At 40.1% G+C, this 18,898-nt stretch overlaps 2 protein-coding genes across 2 annotated transcripts; one reads left to right on the top strand and one right to left on the bottom strand.

Annotated features, from left to right (window-relative positions):
* Positions 1-391: 391 nt before the first annotated feature.
* Positions 392-7,240, bottom strand: lsg1 (large 60S subunit nuclear export GTPase 1). Its single transcript, XM_089001609.1, has 14 exons — positions 6,928-7,240; positions 5,687-5,813; positions 5,399-5,519; positions 5,213-5,299; positions 5,034-5,120; positions 4,897-4,957; positions 4,654-4,830; positions 4,218-4,550; positions 2,993-3,094; positions 2,777-2,920; positions 2,563-2,686; positions 1,791-1,870; positions 1,491-1,661; positions 392-1,405 (listed from the first exon to the last, which is right to left on the bottom strand). Exons 1-14 carry the CDS (start codon positions 7,024-7,026, stop codon positions 1,226-1,228), a joined length of 1,893 nt encoding a protein of 630 aa, XP_088857735.1. The 5' UTR covers positions 7,027-7,240; the 3' UTR covers positions 392-1,225.
* Positions 7,241-7,820: 580 nt separating this feature from the next.
* On the top strand, positions 7,821-9,072 carry fam43a (family with sequence similarity 43 member A). The gene has a single exon (XM_089001695.1). It carries the CDS (start codon positions 8,023-8,025, stop codon positions 9,049-9,051), a length of 1,029 nt encoding a protein of 342 aa, XP_088857821.1. The 5' UTR covers positions 7,821-8,022; the 3' UTR covers positions 9,052-9,072.
* Positions 9,073-18,898: the final 9,826 nt, after the last annotated feature.

Genomic DNA, 18,898 nt, shown 5'->3' with positions numbered 1-18,898 from the left:
GTTTTGTGGTGTCAATACTGACATTCCTATTGCGGCACCTCTTGGACAGATTTACATTTTTGCCCTTTGAAGAAAGAAGTTCCAAAAGTATCATTGTCAAAGATGTGAATTGCTAGCTTGTGTGGCTAGTAATTCTCCCCTTGCGCCTCTAGCCATCCGCGCGAGCTGCCTGCCCCACTGGGTACAAGCAGTTCCATTATGTGCCGTCCCAAAGATTAAAACATCTTTTTATTCTTTCTTTTGATTCCTGTTTCATTAATAATGATCCGAACATAGTGATTGGATCAATTCACTAACATTTTGATACCTGAAACAAATCAGGTTATGTGCAATTAATAGTAACTTGACATCACTTGAAGAGGCTGTGAGGATATTTTGAAGAATTTGATGCTTTCAGAGGTGTCAAACTTCTTCATTAATTTATTTATGCCGGCAGGGCATTTTGGAGTTACGTCTTCCCTCTGAGGGCCATTGTCACAGTGAAATCACAAAAATGTTTAATGTTCTCAAGTTGACACACAATTTGCATTCACTGGCCACATAAAATGACATGATGGGCCAGATCTGGTCCTCAGGTCTTGAGATGGACACGTGTGTGTTAAACTAGCGACTGGAAATTAACATGCCTCCACAGTCCAAATGTGGAAGTGGTGACTGCATGTGGTCTAACGTTGGGAAAGCATTCATGTGGATTCTGCAGTTTTTCCATCAACCATTTATATTTATGTAGCTGGTTGAATATCCTCATAATTTCTGCAAGTATGGTCTGAAGCAGTTTAAAAGCAGCTTGTACAGTATACAGGTATGCTGGAAAATGAATTGTGAAAATGTAAAATATGTCAGACATGGCACACATAAAGTTTCATAATTCTATCCCAAACACTGATTTGGAACATGCATCATATTTGTGGAGAGTTATGTACAATATACATATGTGGAATGATGTATGTTTAGAAATGAGATTTATGCTGACTGGAACAATCTGTATCTGATGAATATTAGTCATGATGTTAGTGCTCTTGTTTAGAACTGATGATCCAGGAAAAGGCGAAAGGAAAAAAAAAGTAGATCCAGTTGATGGAATATATCTCAGATAATGTTAACACCTCTTCAGTATTCAGAGATATGAAAATTCACAGATTCTATTCCCCATTAATTTAATAAAGGCACCATCTGGGCTGCTTTTCCAGTCTTTTTGGATTATTTTATACTTGAGAATAGAGCTTCAAGCATCAAGATGCTTGTTGAGACGACGAACTTTTTCCTTCTTGTTCCTGTTGCCATGTTTCTTCCAAGGTTTTCCCACCACGGTCTCCGTTCCGGCTTTTCCAGGAGCCACGATTCCGCTGCCTGGTTTGTAGCCCATGAAGCCTTGGACCCCTTTCGAGAGTGCTCGTACATTCTCCTATAACAGTCACACAAATCCCACAGTCTTTAAACAAGCCAAATCAAATGTTGCGACTGATGCAGTTTTGACGTTGTTCATTTACAGCATGAAAGAAGTTCTTGTCCACCATATTTTCAATTCTCTTGATCTTTCGTGTGTTACTGGTCGAAGAAGGGTCACAGTTATCCAAATCGTTTCTTTGGAATTTACTGTGCTGTGGCTGGAAGTCCTCAGCCTCGATGTGAGGTGGAGGGTGGCAGTACAGGAGTTTTCCCTGTGTAAGAGGCAACAATGTATGCAAGGCAATTTAGTTCCCATGACGGTTTAGTTGCTTTGAAGAGAAACTTACACTCTGGAGAACTATCATAAATATGGTATTTTTGTACGTTGAAACTTAACTCACATGAACATAATCCTTCAGGATGTAGCGAGCAGATCTGGGCTGATCAGGCTGTCCGTGTGATGTCATAAAGCCTCTCATGTCTGAAAAGAAACACAAAAAAGATTGCTAATCCCGTTCAAAACAAAAAAATTGTAAACACAAAATTAAAAAGATGATAAAACCATCTTTTTTGACTTTGGGTTTTTGTTGAAGAAATATATTCCCTGTGTATTAATTTGTTAAGTATTGGAGTCAGGCGGGAGAGAAAACGGCAATAGGCAAAAAGATATAACAGTGATATACAAACTTTCTTTGGCGATTCCATCAATACAATAGGCGACTGCAACTGATTTGAGTTAAAAAAAAACCAGCACTTTCAAAAATTGAGAGAAATTAGACAGACTGGCTATCTAATATCAATAAAGGCCCAATGTGATCAAATGACATCTTTCACACTTATTTCCTTGGGGGTGCCATTGTTTCTTTACAATTTTATAGTGTACCATAATCCCATGTAGCGTGCAAAAAAGTGCAACATCTTAAACCACGCTTATTGGTAAATTATTTCAGAAGATATCGTAAAATATTTGTTTATTTTGCAGTCATAATTTATTCTCGGCGTTCTGGATTGTTTGGACAGCTAATCCCAATAAATCAATTAATTTAATTTTGTTCCTCATAAATCATTTATGTTCATGAAAAGTAAAATTATACATTGGCTCATTTTTGAAGAACACATTGTGCATTATCATTTTTACAGCAGGTAGACTGCTGCAATCTGTTGTAATCTTACATCCATACGCCATGAGCAGCTCCTCCGAGGTGGGGTGTCTGTCGGGGTCGTCATCCTCTCGTGGCCTGATGATGTTGATACCATACGTGCCTTCCAGTACATGCCGAGGGATTGTCTGGCAGACTTAACAAACTCATTAAGTTCATAACACTCTTTTTTGGGAAGGTGGGAGTAAGAGGTTTGTGGGAATATGTTTCTCAAGTATAAAGGATATGAGAGAGACTGCTGGTACATGGTCTCTCATCTGGTCAATGGGCAGAATCCCACAGCAGATCATATCAGCTTTGGTAGAGACAAAGGAGGGCATAACTAGACCGGGGCAGTCACACAGGCACAGCCCCGGCTCCACAAACAAAGTCTGTGAAAAGTGAAGTAACATTCACATTTGTCTCCAGCACAGAGGGATAAATGGAATGGTTGATGCTGGTACCTGAAAGTGCTTTGTGTGTCCAGGAGTTGCAGAGACCGACACTTTTTTGTTTCTTAAAATGGTGTTGATAGTTGAACTCTTCCCCACATTAGGATAACCGACCTGTTGAATGCATAATGGTGAAAATGGTTAATATTAGCTCAAAATGCACCCCTGTTTGTGATATCTAGTACTTTCTGACCCGAAGGCTTGGTGTGAGACCCTATAAACTGCTCTTAAATGAAAGGATGAAACAAATACAGTGACACCTCGGTTTACAAACACTTTAGCCAACAAACTTTTCGCCTTATGAACATTAAATTCGCGAAAATATAATATTGGCATACAAACTAGTTTTCGGGAAACACACGGAGCGCCACAATGGCTGGCGGACTAGTTTTCAGCAGAAGAACACCAAACCACACGGCCGAACAGCGCCACTGTGGCTGACGGACTACTTTTCCACATTAAAGCTATCCATAACCTTGCCCCCCGACCATACCTATTATCTGACCTTCTTCAAAATTCTATTCCCTCTTGTTCCCTCAGATCATCTTCCTCCCTCCGCCTCTGTGTGGCCCCCCTGCCCGTCTCAGCACGATGGGTGACAGAGTCTTCAGCTGCTCTGCCCCCAAACTTTGGAACTCACTTCCTCCCAACATTCGTAACATCCATTCTCTTCCCACCTTCAAGTCCCATCTCAAAACCCACCTATTTAAAATTGCATTTTCTTTGTCGCTCGCTTTCTTGTTTCTATTTATAATTGTATTTTATTTATTGCATTGTATTTGTGATTATATTTTATTTATTATAGTACCTATGCTTGTTTGTGACTGTAAAGTGTCATTGAGAGCTTTGAAAGGTGCTTAAAATGTAATGTATTATTATTATATTATCACCGAAAAACCACGGCAAATTCACTCGGATATCAAAAGGCCACTACATCAACGACCATCACAAAGGTAAATAAAACGACGTTTTTATACAGTACAGTCTATTTCTTTAATGACAATACAATAGCACATTTATTATACATAAAATAAGGTATATTTTGTGTAGTTTTAAGGCTTATTTAGTAGAAACGTATGTTTTATGGGGATCAGGAAATGGATTATTCTCATTTTTAATGGTTTCCTATGGGAAATTAAGGTTTGGAAGACACACTTTTCGTCTTACACACACTTTCTGGGAACCAATTAAGTTCGTAAACTGAGGCATCACTGTAGGTTAAAAAACATGTACCCACCAGTCCGACTGTAAGTTGTCCCTCTTTACACCTGGGCCCATTGTGAACCATCTTGAACATCTCCAACAACTCGTCCTTGTGCAACAGTTGAGTGGGATTACGGAAAGGTGTTTCATTGGATTTCCAAACAAAATCTTCCACTTCCTGCATCTCATCTTCTGAGGCAGTAAACCACTCCTCCTCTTCAACGGTTACATTTTCCCGCAGCTCTTCCCAGTTATCGCTCTCCTCTCCCTCTGCATCTACCTCCTTCAGCCTCGAATCTTCATTGTCTGGCTCTGCTCCATCTTCTTGGTCACTCTTTTCAGATTCTGGCTGCTCCACCTCCATGCCCTGTGGAACACATACAGGTGTCCTCTCAGTAAATACTAATATTGGAAAAACATTATTTTATTTCAGTCGATTCAATGAGAAATTATGCTCCATGCACGCTGACCTTTTCTTCTGCATCCAACCTGTCACTTTCAGCAAGGGCGGACCAAAAAACTGCCCTCAACCCTTCTTTCTCAAAGTGTCGGGCCCAGGCTCTCCTCTGCTGCCTGGTCAGCAGGTCCGCCTTATTCACCAGTAGCATGTTCACTTTGTTCTTTGACACCTCTTTTACATATAACTCCTAGACGGATATAATGCAATTAATACTACATAATGGAAGCAAAATTAATATAAAAAAAAATCTCACCAGGTCAGGGCATCTGAACAATGATGGATTTCTGGCATCTACGATCTGAACAACAACATCACTGCAAGAAGTCACAAAATGTCACCTAAATTTTCAAATAATGCATTCTGATAAAGAGGGAAGCATTTTTTCTGTACCTCCTCTCAATAACTCTCCACAACTGCCTCCAGAACTCCAGATTCCTCTCAAACGGGGTCAGACACAACTTCTGTTCCTCTTCCAGCCTTAGGAAGCAGTTACAGTTATATTCTCGCTTCTTTGTTATACAAGATATATTTTAAGGCTTATAAATAGTATGTAGAATATGAATAATCACTGTGCCAGCTGTCTTCTCCATTCCAGGAAACTGTCCTTTTCTGCCAACTGCAATGTCTCAGGGCTGGTGCTTTCATCCCAGTTGGGGCTGGGGGAAAAAAAAGATGATATTGAAATATTCTAAAATAAAATGGTAAATATATATTATTATTTATTTTTTTTTTTTTTTTTGGGGGGGGGGGGGTACCGTCGAGGGATTCTGAGAAAATGCTTGTTTTCTTCATGAAGGTTCTTCAGCCTCTTTTTTTCCTCAGCTGTCATTAAGCCTGCTCTCGCTTCTGCTGGTACAAACTTGATGTTGAGTTTCTCTATGAAAATTACAACAAAAATAGAATGAATTAGGAAACCATATTATTACTTGAAATTATGGTGTTTATTTATGCCCAGCAGAAGAACATTGATCGAATTATTTATTGTCTCTGAACAAACTTGATGTTTTCTTTTTCCATTCATTACAAGAGAAAGTTATAGTCACCGGCTACAAACTCTGTTCCTGCTAGTTCCGCAGTAGCCAAAAAGTCATCCATGGAACTTTGTTCAGTCACTGACTGCAGGTTCAACCGTCCCCAGTCATACCCGTCATTCAGTTCACTGGTGTGAAGCTAGAAAGACAAAAATAACAGTCCAGTCAGTATTCAATGCCCTCCTTAGGGGGAGGTGTGTGCTCCGGAGAACACGGCACTACTGTTTCCCATACTGTCCAAGAATTTATACCGCAACAGTTGTTACAGGTGCCTTTACAAAGATCATCCACCCCTTCATTTTCTGATCCATCACTTTATCCTTACAAGGGTCGGGGAGCATGCTGAGCAAAAGTGTGGGACACCCTGAGCCGCTTGCAAGCTAATCGCAGGTCACACAGTAACAAACAACATCCGCACACACACTCACAGGTTGGGACAATTTGAAGTGTTCAACCAGCCAGCCATGCATGTTTTTGAAATGCGGGAAGAAACTGGAGTACCCAGAGAAAACCCATGCAGACACGGGGCAAACATGCAAAATCCATATAGGAAGGTTGGAGCTGGGATCGAACTGATGCACTGTGATGATGACGCACTAACCACTGGTACACTTGGCCGCATACAAAGATGCTAATCCTAAATTTTGATTGTCAATCAGATAGCAGTACGCAGTAGAAAATCAGCTGTATGTTTAATGTGCTGTTCTGTTTGTAGTCGGCAACGCGTCAGTGCTCCAAACTTTAATATTGAGTGATGCACTGAATAGTTTGGTTACCTCATTAAGCAATAGACTTCATGTAATTAGATACGAGATGTACGTATATATTCCCGTTACGCCCTTTGCAACGAATATTATACAGAGCTGTGTATATTGTGAAGTGCAGTTCTAAACTGTAATAAAAACAACAACAATATCAACCATAACTACAATAACTTTCCTTATTACCGTGATCAGTTGATCTGTGTTCAAGGTAGAAAATGAGATAATAAAGGTCCAAATCAGCCTGGATTAGTATATCTGACCCAAATGCTAGTCTTTTTTGACAAACCAAAACCACAGCAATGCGGCTACTGGTACTTGAAAAGAAAGAAACTTAACAAACTTCAGATGACACACATTTAAGTTATATGTGGAACAATATATTAATTCACACCTGGTTAAATACTTAATTGTCATTAGACACACCTATCGGGATACAATGCTGAGACGTAATGCGTTCTGATAGTTAACTGTGTAAATCACAAGTCATACCCATGTGTCGCCCCTCTTGTTGCCTCGGCCTGTCTGAAGTCTTTCCTTAATCAGAGCCCTGCCGAGTGATCCTCCACCTCCAGCCTTCTTCTTACCCATAACACCTCTCGAAGAATTACTTCACCCCACAACAATATACTTGTTTGGCTATAAAATCACGAAAAGTCACCAACGGATGTACATGTGCAGTGGGTTGTTGTCGGAATAACCGGAAAAGGAATATACCAATTTGGTAAAGGTGTAACAATGACAGCTTCGATTTTATTTCAACCCGTATTCCAAGCAACAATTTATTAGTTTATGAAAAGCCACTAATATTATAAATAAAGTTTATTCAATAATTAATATTTTAGCGAACCCGACTTGCACAATAAATTTTGGAACGTTCGAAATATGTGTCCAACTTCCAAAAATATCCCTAGAGAAAACGCGACCATGGCAGTTTTTCGTTCCTAGTGACCAACTGTCTTCGACATAAAAAAGGCCAAATTATTTTTCTTCAGGCAGTACATTAAAGCAAATTTATCGCAGACAGAAACTAATCTATCCAAGATGGTCTGTTACGCAGTTCCGGAACCTCTCAAATATGACCATTTGCAATTAAAACTTTCAGAACAATATTTATATTTTCTATTTCAATACTAAAATGAGAATTAATATTGATGTGTATTTTTATGAGAAACCTCGTCAAAAGTATTTAATAAATAATAAACGCATGCCATGTGCGAAATGCAGCTATTGTAAAAACCGGAGGGTGGCGTCATAACACATTGATACTGTGTTGCTCAGTTTCGGTGTTCAGATTCTCAGTTGGTTCAGCCCCCCCTACAATGGCAAAATGGTTTGTTCCAGTATATAGTCATCAGCTCCTGGCTCGCCGCTTTTCACTTGTTGATTCGACGCACAACATGCTGCCACGGGCAACTTTAGAGGATGGACACATGAAGTACGGTGTCTAGAGTAGAGTAGAACCTCACACGTGACTTCACTGGGATTAGAGAGCGCTAAAAATATTTCCTAAACTTGAGAAGTGCTATTCAAAAGTTCACCTTTCCTTCTCTCTCAGTCGAGGTGCTCGCTGCGAACGGCTCTAAAATGCTTCCTTGGAAGAAGAACAAGTTCGACTTGATCGAGGAAGACAAACAGTCCAAGCCGAAGGGCTATGCGGTGAGTCTCACCTACTCGGCGCTCACCTCCTTCGCCAAGTCGTGCCCAGAGAGCGCGCTCAACCGCGTGGGCAACATGTTCAAGTCCAAGCGGAAAAAGGTCAGGATCACCAGCGACGACCCCACGTACACAGTGTTCTACTTGGGCAACGCTACCACCATCCAGTCCAAGGGGGACGGCTGCACCGACGTGGCGGTGAGCAAGATCTGGGGCAAGAGTGACATGGGCAAGAACGGCACCAAGATGCGGCTGACCATCAGCTCGCAGGGCATCCGCATGGTGCACGTGGACGACAAGGCGAAGAGACCCGGACACTTGTACCTGCTGCACCGGATAACCTACTGCGTGGCAGACCCTAGGCTGCCCAAGGTGTTTGCTTGGATTTACCGGCACGAGATGAAGCATAAGGCAGTGATGCTGCGTTGCCATGCCGTGCTGGTGTCCAAGCCGGAGAAGGCGAAAGCTATGGCGTTGCTGCTCTATCAGACGTCGGCCACGGCCCTGGCGGAGTTCAAGCGCCTGAAGAGGAGAGACGATACCCGGCACCAGCAGCAGCAGCTTATCGGCGAGCAAACAATCCCCCTGGAGCCACTCAGGAAGCTGCTGAACGGCCAGTGCTGCTACAAGCCACCGGTGGAGCGCAGCCGGAGCGCGCCTAAATTGGGTTCCATCACGGAGGACTTGATCGGTGAGGAGGAGGAGGAGAAAGCCATGCACTTTGAATGCGAGGACATTCTGGACACGGCGGAATGTGTGGCCAATGGCAAGCAGGAGCTCACTCAGATTATTAACAATTTAGGCGAGATGAGCATAGGCAACGACGTGCAGACGCTGAAAGCTGACCTCACAGTCACCAGACTACTATCGGGAGAGAGCACGGGGAGTGAATCGTCTATAGACAGCACCCATGAGCTCAAAGCACTCTCCAACGGCTTTGAGCAGATACAAGTACAGTGAATAATATTGACAATACGCCATTATTATATGCTGAGCCAATGTGTCTCCTCTCCTAGAGACAAATCACCTGTTGACAGCATGGAAACTTGCTTAGAATTTGTGCCTCTACAACAATGTGAGGAAGGGTTACACAAACATTCACATAATTTCAGAGATTTGATGATATTGAGGAATTTGTTTCTGGGATGCAGGGAGTCTATTTGAAGATGTGTTCTTATAACCTGCCAAATTCTGGTGCTCAGAAACTAGAACACACAGTACTATTTCCCATGTTTTATTTAAGAGGATTTTCCTCAAGACTTGTTTACCCAAGTTTTCTTATTGGTGAAAAATAACATTTGTTGAAAATGTGCCGACGAGCATCCAGAAATATTCAGTTTGTTAGTTTTTTTTACATCTATTGTGGGGTGGGGAACCTGATATAGCATGCCAAGTGAATTTCTCCCAGCAGCCATTGCAACATTTAACCAAAACATGCTGATAATACATAATAATACAGTAGTCGGTTGTATTTTTCAGGTTCTCCACCCCTGCCTTTGTAGATGCAGACTTTTTTTTGTCTCTTTAGAGGACAACCCCTTCTGTTCTTTTATTTTTGCACTGTTGTGGACTTAACTTAATTGTCACATTGACAAAAATGTACATAGTGTCTGTTTTTGTTATGTTGTCAAACATAAATGTGATATTTTTGCTGTGCAAAAGAAAAAACACTTTTTATACAAGATATATGGTCAGATGTTTTAAAGTCTAAAGTATAAATATGTATTTTTTGGGAAATAATACAAAATTTGCTCTGTGAATCTTATTAATAAAAAAAATAAGACATGATCGAAGCTGTCAATTCATGAGTTTTGTGTGAGAACTTGACTTTTGAGTCCTGTTTAGATCCAAAGAAAGCACCTTTCTTCACTTTTATTTTTTTTATTTTTAGTTTGACTTCCAAAACTAATTAAAAAAAGATTACATTGGATTTTAATTGGAAAGACACCCTTTTCATTGGGAAGCAACTATACACTGAACATGATTAAAGCCCATACCGTATTTGTCTGGAATCAATGTGGCTTGTGGAATAGAGATAGTCTGCTAATAGATACTCTATTATATTTTCCTTCCATAGATTTTGGGGTGATTTCAAGCAAGCAAGCTGTTGAGAAGTTATTTTGTCACGCTACTGAGGTCTCATTCATTGTCACCAGCCTCGGGCAGAGACAGAGTACAGAAAGTTTGAACATCACGTGGCTCCAAATAGCAAGCAGAAGCAAGAGCACAGGGATTAATAGAATACTTTATGATTCTTAAAAGATATATTATTGAGTTATGTGCACAAAGACGTGTCATATGCTTAAGCAAAAAAAAAATCGCCTTTTGAGTGGAGCTTGTCCACAACTCAGATATGAGCCTCAGAAAAAAAAGGACAAAACACGTGGCTTGTTACCACACAGTAAACAACACGTATATTTTGGGTTGAAATACTAATTTGGGTTGGGGAAAAAAGTTGAATGTAAATTACTTATCGCTACTTATTTGGCAACGATATTAAGTAGCACAACAAAGTTCAGCAAGTTGTTCTGACTTATAAACTCAATGTACGTGTCTATTTTTAAGTTGGGGGTTCTATAAAAGGGACAACCATGCCAAAAATGTACTTTCTTTATTGTGAAATTCAGCAAAAGTAATTTTCACAAGAGCAAAACTTAGAATATAATACGATACATTGATTTATATAGCGCTTTAACAACAGCTGAAACGTCAGCAAAGTGCTTAACCTGACCGGGTATCAGATACAGGACATATGAAGCAGTCACAAAGTTAGTAGAAAGGACCAGGGAGTGAAACAATATCAAAACTTAAAACATTTAATCAAATTGCCCCACATAAAATCTAATGATTTTTTTGTTGCATTGAAATTTGTTGTTTCGTCAAACCCTTTTTTTTTGTTTTGCAGTGCACCATTGCCGACAAGTACTTTAAATATCCCGTATACTCACAATTTGTGAGCAATACAAATGTCAGCATGATACACTGGTGAAAAAGACACCATGATTCACTTATTCTGCATCTATACCTGCTTCAAACTACAAACAGTATGCAGTAAAAGTGGTGAGTGAGATTTCACAACTGTCTGTATCTTATGTATTGTATTATTTTGTCATTTTATGTTAACTGTTCTATTAATGGTGGTGCGGGAACCCACAATGGCTCTACATTTTGTCTGTTGTCTGGTTGAGAGGGAAGAAATTTCATATGTGCTGTATGCTGCACACATTTCACAATACAGTTATACTTCACTTCACTAGTTGCTCCACATTAGGCTCAGTGATATAACAACTGGACCAAAGCACACGTCCCTATTGATGTATTGATACATGTGGCATGGCTTGCCGTGCACTGCATAAAACGTTGGCACGAGGTAAGCAATAAAGCCAAAAGAAGGAAAAAATGCAAGGTAACCTTTATCTTGTAAACAGAGGTGATAAAATCTCACTGGCCATGCTAAGTTGAACACTGAATACAATACTCCCCCTCTCTATGAATTTAGGTAGAGATGTATAGACAAACAATGAATTTCATATTTCAGCTGCATGCTTGGTTTCCAAACAAACCCAGGGGTTGAAACTCTCCTGACTGGCAGCACTTTAAATGAGTCCAAATTTCCTTTGTCTCTGTTGATCGCTGACTTCAACATGATTGTAATTCCTCAACCTACATTTCGTCTCTTCCAGTGCAATGTGACAGTGGTTGAAGGCAGACCGTAGGTGTATCTGCGTAGACGAGACGACATCGTCATGTGTCACCGCCAAATATGATCTGCGGCCATGGCCTCGCGCATGCAAACAAAACTCTTGTCCGTCGCACTTCCCGTTAACAGCGGCTCAATACAATTCTAGGTGAACACATTTTTTCCCTGACCTACATTGTCACAGGAACATCTGTTACACCTCAGCGAAAATCAGTAGTTTTCACATAGGCACCCAGGCTTTGCTTAACGACGGCCATATACAGACAGTGTGGCTATTGAACAGTTGATAATGTTTGCGATCACGAGTGGTTCTCAAACATCCAAAGATGCCAATGTCTGCCCTTCCTTTCAGATACAGAGAGTCCATTGATGTATACTTGTTGAGCAAACACCTCAATGTTTGCTCACCTCACTATTTGGCTTATGAGCACGAAAGAGTCTTCCCATCTTCAAGAGAGTGCCAATCAAATTTAAACAGTGGTAGCCCATCAGGGCCTGCAAGGTCTTCTCTGCTGGTCTAAAAATATCTGAATCACAGGCTGACGTTAATTATAATTTGTCCATCAATTCTTATTAAATAATTCTAAATTGTCTTTTATCTTCCTTTCATTGCTTTTCCAGATGTGTGTTTTCACATTTAAGCATTTAATCAAGCACATTTCAGCCATCATTTGTTACTAGGGTCAGAAATCTACCTGAATGCCTTCACAATCAGTTCTGCAGGCCCTGGAGCAAAGAAATCAATGTTGATGAAATTATTGCTTTAATCAATCTGAGTTCGAGTTATCAACCGAAGGCCTGCTGGAAGGCGCTGAAAACGTCAGAGTTTTCGCAAACTATAATTGGCGAGTCACAAGATTGGCTAGTTACTAGCCAATAATAATATCACTCGCCACTAGTGAAAAGTGCATTCTGGCCAGAGCTAGCATACTGTATCTGTAGCGAGCTGCATAAGAAAATAAATTTTTGTGTTGATGTAATAGCGGTTTTGTCAACCCACAATAACTGAAGGAGGAGAAAAAATGGATTTCATTGGAGATCTACTGTCAAAGCCATTTTCAAGATGGACATTTCAAGAATAGATGGACATCATTAAGAAAGGTTAGACAGCTCGCAAAAATAGCAAATAATATTGCAATTTTATGAGGTTATCATGAATCCACACATTCATTACAAACCATTCCATCATCCATCCACCCGTCTGTCATAAATGTAGCTTATCCTCACCAGGCTCACACGTGAAAAATTAATTGAAATTAATCAAGAATTTCATGCAAGTTGAATAATTAAAGGAATGTTTAATTGTGGCTTGTCCTTTTTTTACATCCATCCATTGCTTTCTGCATATCCTCAAAGGGTAGTTGGTGCACTGGAGCTAATCCCAGCTGACTTTAGGCCAGAGGTGGAGTATAACTTGGCAGTCGACCAGGAAGTAGCATGGATAGTTTTCATGCTTGTTGGCCAATTGCTTTTTGCATTTCCAAGCAAGCATCCTTGAGCAGCGCGGCGCATCATCGCGCCCTCGCAGCACATGCACAATGAATGGACTTGTCAACAGCTTATTGAGTGAGCTCTGCTGTATGCAGTGTGAAAAAGCATTTTCAGGCAAAAGGATGGCTGCATGCACGTGTACTCGTACGTGAGTCAAGACAAACATGCATACATACAGGCAACATTCATGTTTTGGGAATTTGGAAAATGTCAAAATGCCACTTAAGCACAAGGAACACGTTCAAATTCCAAACAGAAAGGCAGGAACTCATGTTCAAACCGAAACTATCAGCTCTCCACTGATCTATTTTCCTTTTTTCCTGACTATAAAGGCATACATATACGCAGTATTTTTATATGGAATATCAGTGTCTGAAACTCATGACAAAAAGGGCAGACAACTCTGAATAGTTGCCTGCCCGGCCATAAAGTTGCCTTCCCAATTTTTCACAACTTGAAATATGACGACTAATCGCAAACAAAAAAAAGTAATAAGGATTGATAATCAGAATATATCACAGAACAACACTGTATTAAATATTAAGTAATTGATCGATGAGAAGGTTTCTTCAGCCGTCATCTGTACAAAAGTGAAGGTTACCTTCACTTTTTCACAAAAGTGAAGGTTACCTTCACTTTTGTACAGATGACGGCTGAAGAAACCTTCTCATCGATGGACCACTCCTGTACGACTGAGAGCTTACACAGACGTTAAGTAATTGATGTACCTCCCACAAATGCTCCCTTGCTTAATTTATCGTAAATATCCTTTGCTGATGATTTTGCTCGAGTTGTCGTTTGTCCATACACTTCCTGGCAGGTTGCACAGTGCAATATTTGCGTTGCGTCATCTGCTGCAAGACACGTAAACTCCTCTTTCCACGATGCTCTCAATGTACATTTACATTTTCTAGCGTCATAAATTTTGTTAGTTTCTTTTGAGTCTCTCTTCTGGGGCTGAGGTTTTGGCTTGATTCTTAACCACATATCCATTTTTTTGTGTTCTACTTCTACTTTTGAAAATGATATGCAAATGCACGACCTGATAACGCTCGAGAAAGTCCGGGCGCAAAGTTATTCGATGCAGGCTTCTGATTGGCTGCCAAGTATTTCAATTGCCAAACGAACCGAAATTAAAAATTGCCAAACGAACCGAAATTCCGAAATTTCAAACCGAACGAATATTTCAAAATCGGAATTAAGTTAACGTTTGATTTAAAAAAAAAATCTATTCCATTTTTTTTCTAGAAAAAGTTGTCGGCCACCCGGGCAGAGAGGTTCTGGAAGTTGTACGCCCGGCTTAAGTTACACGCCTCAGGCATCCGACCAGACGTTATTTCAAACACTGCAAATATTCTTCCTGAAATTCACGGTTGGATTTCATGTCGCAGCAGATGTCACAAGGCCCTGAATCATAGCTGTCAAGCAAATGTACAGGAACATTTCCACAGATTGCTCGTGACCAGTTCATCCGCAGCCAGTGAACATAATTAGACATTTGGTAGTTGCTGTTCTGAAGAATTCATGACAGGTGCTGAGCTTGATACTGCCATTTGTGATGACGGAGCGTGTAATTAAAACACACATTACAGGCACCTCTGCTGGAGGTGATTTCAATGTGTCTTTCAATGTGAATTACTGCATGTCGAGTGTTGACGGCTACAAACTATAATCAATGAAATCTAAAAGCGACAACTACTTGTACTCATCTTTTTAATTTACCCTCCTCTGTTAGAAATCATCCTATTGTCAAATGAATATTGAGTGTTGTGTTGTCAATCAAGCCTTTGGGAATTCCTGAGGAGTGACACCCACAGTGAATAATGGTCTGTCGATACTCTTTAAAACGTGCATTGCTGATGCAATGATTATACTGTGCCTTCGCACTGAATGGAGATGGGGATGCTTTGACTGGGATCTGCTTGAGAAAACATAACGCCATCATCCACATTATATGAACAAAAGTATTTGGTTGCCTTACCATTCCGCATAATGGAAATTGCCAAAGGTCGATATCTGTGCTTTACTTCTACCTTAAGGTAGTTGTTATGATTGAGGTCTGGCTTTTTGACACACTAAACTTATTTACACTCACCTTTATGGACTTTGCTTTGTGCAGACATGTTGGAACAGAAAAAGGCCTACCACAAATAGTTCCCACTCGGTTTGAAATATATATATTAAAATGTCTTCAATCTTGGCGAACGAGAGGAAATCTGTACAGGTGCAAAAGGACTTCTACTTCCTTTCCCAGTCAAGCATGCACTTCCCCATACAGTGCACACAGTGTTCTTTTGCTCCCCACATTGTATGAGTGATTGACTGTGTCATGATTTGAAGACAGGTTTGTTACACAGACGAATAGCAAGCATAGGGCTAGCCTCTGGGAACATACTGTACCAGTGCTCCAGTGATAACGTTAACAGGTTTATCTTGAACAGTTAGAATGTTTGCCAACCAGAACTGAAGAACTGTTTCATAGCAGGAGTAATATGTTGACAAAAAAGGCATTCATTTCAGTTGTCATGTTTGAAACTCAATTATTGTATCCCAGCATTTATGCAAAATTACCATTCAAAATAATTGTAATATAAAGAGAATACATATACAGTAAAGTCTCGTTATATCGATACGCAAGGGAATCCGAAAAAATATCGATATAACCGGGACTATCGATATATCCGATCCTGCGGGGGGGTGCGTAAATGCGGCATCTTTGTTATGGCATGTAATTTCATCATTGGGTTCATGGATTGCGTATCTAACATGTTTTTTGTACAGTAGTGAAGTGAAAAATAAAGTTGTGCATAAAATAAAAACGTCTTTACACTTTTTAATGACTATTTCCTTTCAAAAATGCAACCAACCAATGCTAAATCGTCAAGTTCTATTCACACGAAGCCACGAACGCCAGCATGTACAATCATATGAAAAACAGTGATTGTTGCAAACAATAAAGATATCTGGATGCAACACAATTAAATACTGTACATGGATGAAAAACCAAAACTGCAACGTTTACATAACTTACGTGACGTTCGAGAGTGGCTGAATAGAATCCCGGCGCGCAGCTGTGACGTTACAACAGCTTTTTGACTGACTCAAGAAACACAAAAAGTGATGTTGGTTGCCCTTTAATGCACAGTATGGAATGTACAGTCATTTTCAAAATCATGACGCTTCAGCAGACAAAACAACAAACATTGTTGCAAAAAACGCTTGCATTCATGTAACAGTACATGTACATAACACTGCAATTAGTATGTATGTAAGCTATTTAAAAAAGTCATCAATCTTCTTCTGCTTCCCATTTTTATATTTTAATATGAACACTTCCATCTTGTTTAACGTTTCTAAAAAACCGGATGCATTTTCTACGGATTCAAAGAAAGATCGCGTGTCCGCAACCCCTTGCAACGCTTTTGTCGAAGTTGCAAAAGGTGTGCATTCAGTCGCTTCTTCTTCATCGTCATCAGCATCATCATCATCACGGGAATCTACTGTGGCATACTTGGCTTTGACCTCCGCTGCGATATCCGCATCTGATGAGCTTGGGAATGTCGCAATGTCTTTGTCGACTGCGACATACGATGCAATGTCGGCGACTTTTAGCTTTTCAGCCAACACTGCAAGAGGAATGTTGTCGTCATCCTCTTCGTTAGCTGCAGATGTTTCCTCACTGCACCCTGGATTTTCAAATTTGCAGTGACGGAAGCAGTTCTTGATGGTGTTTTCGGACACCGTGCTCCACGCTTTGGAAATTGCTCTGATGGCATCCAAAACAGTCCATTGTTGAAGACACACGAGCAGCCGTCTGATACACACGAGCTGCCGTCTGAAAATGGCGTCTGCTCGGAGAGCTGCTCACGTAACAAGACACGTGACCAAGTTGACCAATGGCGCGACGGATATATCGATGTAAACAACAAAAATGGCCGGCGGGGGATGAAAAGGAGCACCGTAATAACCGGATTATCGTAACAACCGGGTATCGTACTAAACGGTACTAATTATACATAAAAAGACTAGAAATGTGCAAGGGAAATGAAAATAATATCGTAATAAGCGGTACTATCGTTATAACCGATATCGATATAACGAGACTTTACTGTATATATATATATATATATATATATATATATATATACAGTAAAGTCTCATTATATCGATATCGGATATATCGATAGTTCCGGTTATATAGATATTTTTTCGGACTCCCTTGAATATCGATATAACGAGACTTTACTGTATATATATATATATATTTCAAATCACATTGAAGTATTCACCTTAATAACATTATTGAGTGGCTTAATTTTAACATTGTATAAAGAGCATCCAACTCAAGGCACTGGTGCCAGATCCAGCCCACCACATCATTTTATGGAGCTGCCTGTCACAATTTGCAAGGTGGTGGTGGACACCAAAAAAGCAGGCAGGAGGGAGGAGCAGGGTGTATTTGACAAATTGTATTATATAGAGTCAGCAGGAACATAATGTCAAATAACAAAGTCATCAGAACAGAAAGGTGCAAAGTAGCAAACAAAACCAGGAGTTCAAACATGACAAGTGAAAACAAACGTGACAGGGTGAAACAAACAATGACCCGATCCTGAATGCTCGTGTTGGTAGTCCTTATAACTGCCGCTGATTAAAACGACCAACATCTTTGCAGCAGCTGCAGGCGGGGCCCTACAGTGCCACCCGTTGGTCGCAAACTGAAACGTGACACTTCCAAAGGAAATTTTGTGCATCAACTTCATGGCTCTGTGTGGCTAAAGTACCTATACAGAAATTGTCTTCACTTTTAAAAACATTGGAGACATTTTTGTGACTAAGTGCCATTTTGAAATAAAGGTAATATATTTGAAAAACATATTTTACATACGACTAATTACAAAAGTAGTTATTCATCAATTTGATAAACAGAAAAAGGGGGTGTTAAAAATGGACATATGCTGGAAGATGAGGTGAGCACACATTTAAAGTGATTGACAGTCTTAACATCCCTCATAAGGAAAATCATCCATACGATGTGGAGCGTGATAGAAATGGATTTGACACCCTTCCCCAATTGCCTTTTTTCTTCCTGAACATGAGACAACATTATCCGTGGGTTTTTGTGTATTCATCTGGACGGTATTCTTGTAAAATGATGCATTGTAGTAATAATTTCATTGTTTTAAGTGTATTTTGTCTTGTAATGTAAGTAACTCATTCACTGCCAGACATGTGCAAAAATGTGTCCACTCCAGTGTCAAGGTTTTTGTCATTTTCAGTCAAATTCGAGGACCCACGGAATATTGAGTTGTATGACTTCATAAACATTCAATGCAGCATAAGAAACCTTAGGCTTTCTTCTTTAAAAAAAGAGTTAATTCATAAGTTATATGGGTTTGGAGTAATAGGATGTGCAAGTGGGGGCGGCTGTACAAAAGGCACATTTTTCCCCCTTGCGGAAGGGAAAAAACATTGCCAGATGTCTGACCAGCGCTTTATCGGCATCCCCCCACAAGAAAAACCAAAACCCAAACAAATTCGGGATTGGTGCTCCACGTCATATTTCTCAAATAAAGTCGGGAATGGCAGTGAATGAGTGAAACAAAAAGATAATAT

Source organism: Hippocampus bargibanti, linkage group LG07, assembly GCF_051943395.1.
Source record: "Hippocampus bargibanti isolate YZ-2025 linkage group LG07, ASM5194339v1, whole genome shotgun sequence".
In the NCBI taxonomy this organism is placed as follows: Eukaryota; Metazoa; Chordata; class Actinopteri; order Syngnathiformes; family Syngnathidae; genus Hippocampus; species Hippocampus bargibanti.
The sequence above is the reverse complement of the archived record's forward strand: the minus strand, read 5'-3'. Positions and strand labels throughout refer to the sequence as shown.

What these genes read in the sequence shown, in the direction of transcription:
- lsg1 (XM_089001609.1), bottom strand. Translation starts at nt 7,026, where the DNA reads ATGGGTAAGAAGAAGGCTGGAGGTGGAGGATCACTCGGCAGGGCTCTG. An exon ending in TTTCTCAGAATCCCTCGACG is followed by an intron (nt 5,300 to 5,398) that starts GTACCCCCCCCC and finishes TTTTTCCCCCAG; the next exon opens with CCCCAACTGGGATGAAAGCA. An exon ending in ACAAGAACTTCTTTCATGCT is followed by an intron (nt 1,406 to 1,490) that starts GTAAATGAACAA and finishes TGACTGTTATAG; the next exon opens with GAGAATGTACGAGCACTCTC.
- fam43a (XM_089001695.1), top strand. Translation starts at nt 8,023, where the DNA reads ATGCTTCCTTGGAAGAAGAACAAGTTCGACTTGATCGAGGAAGACAAA.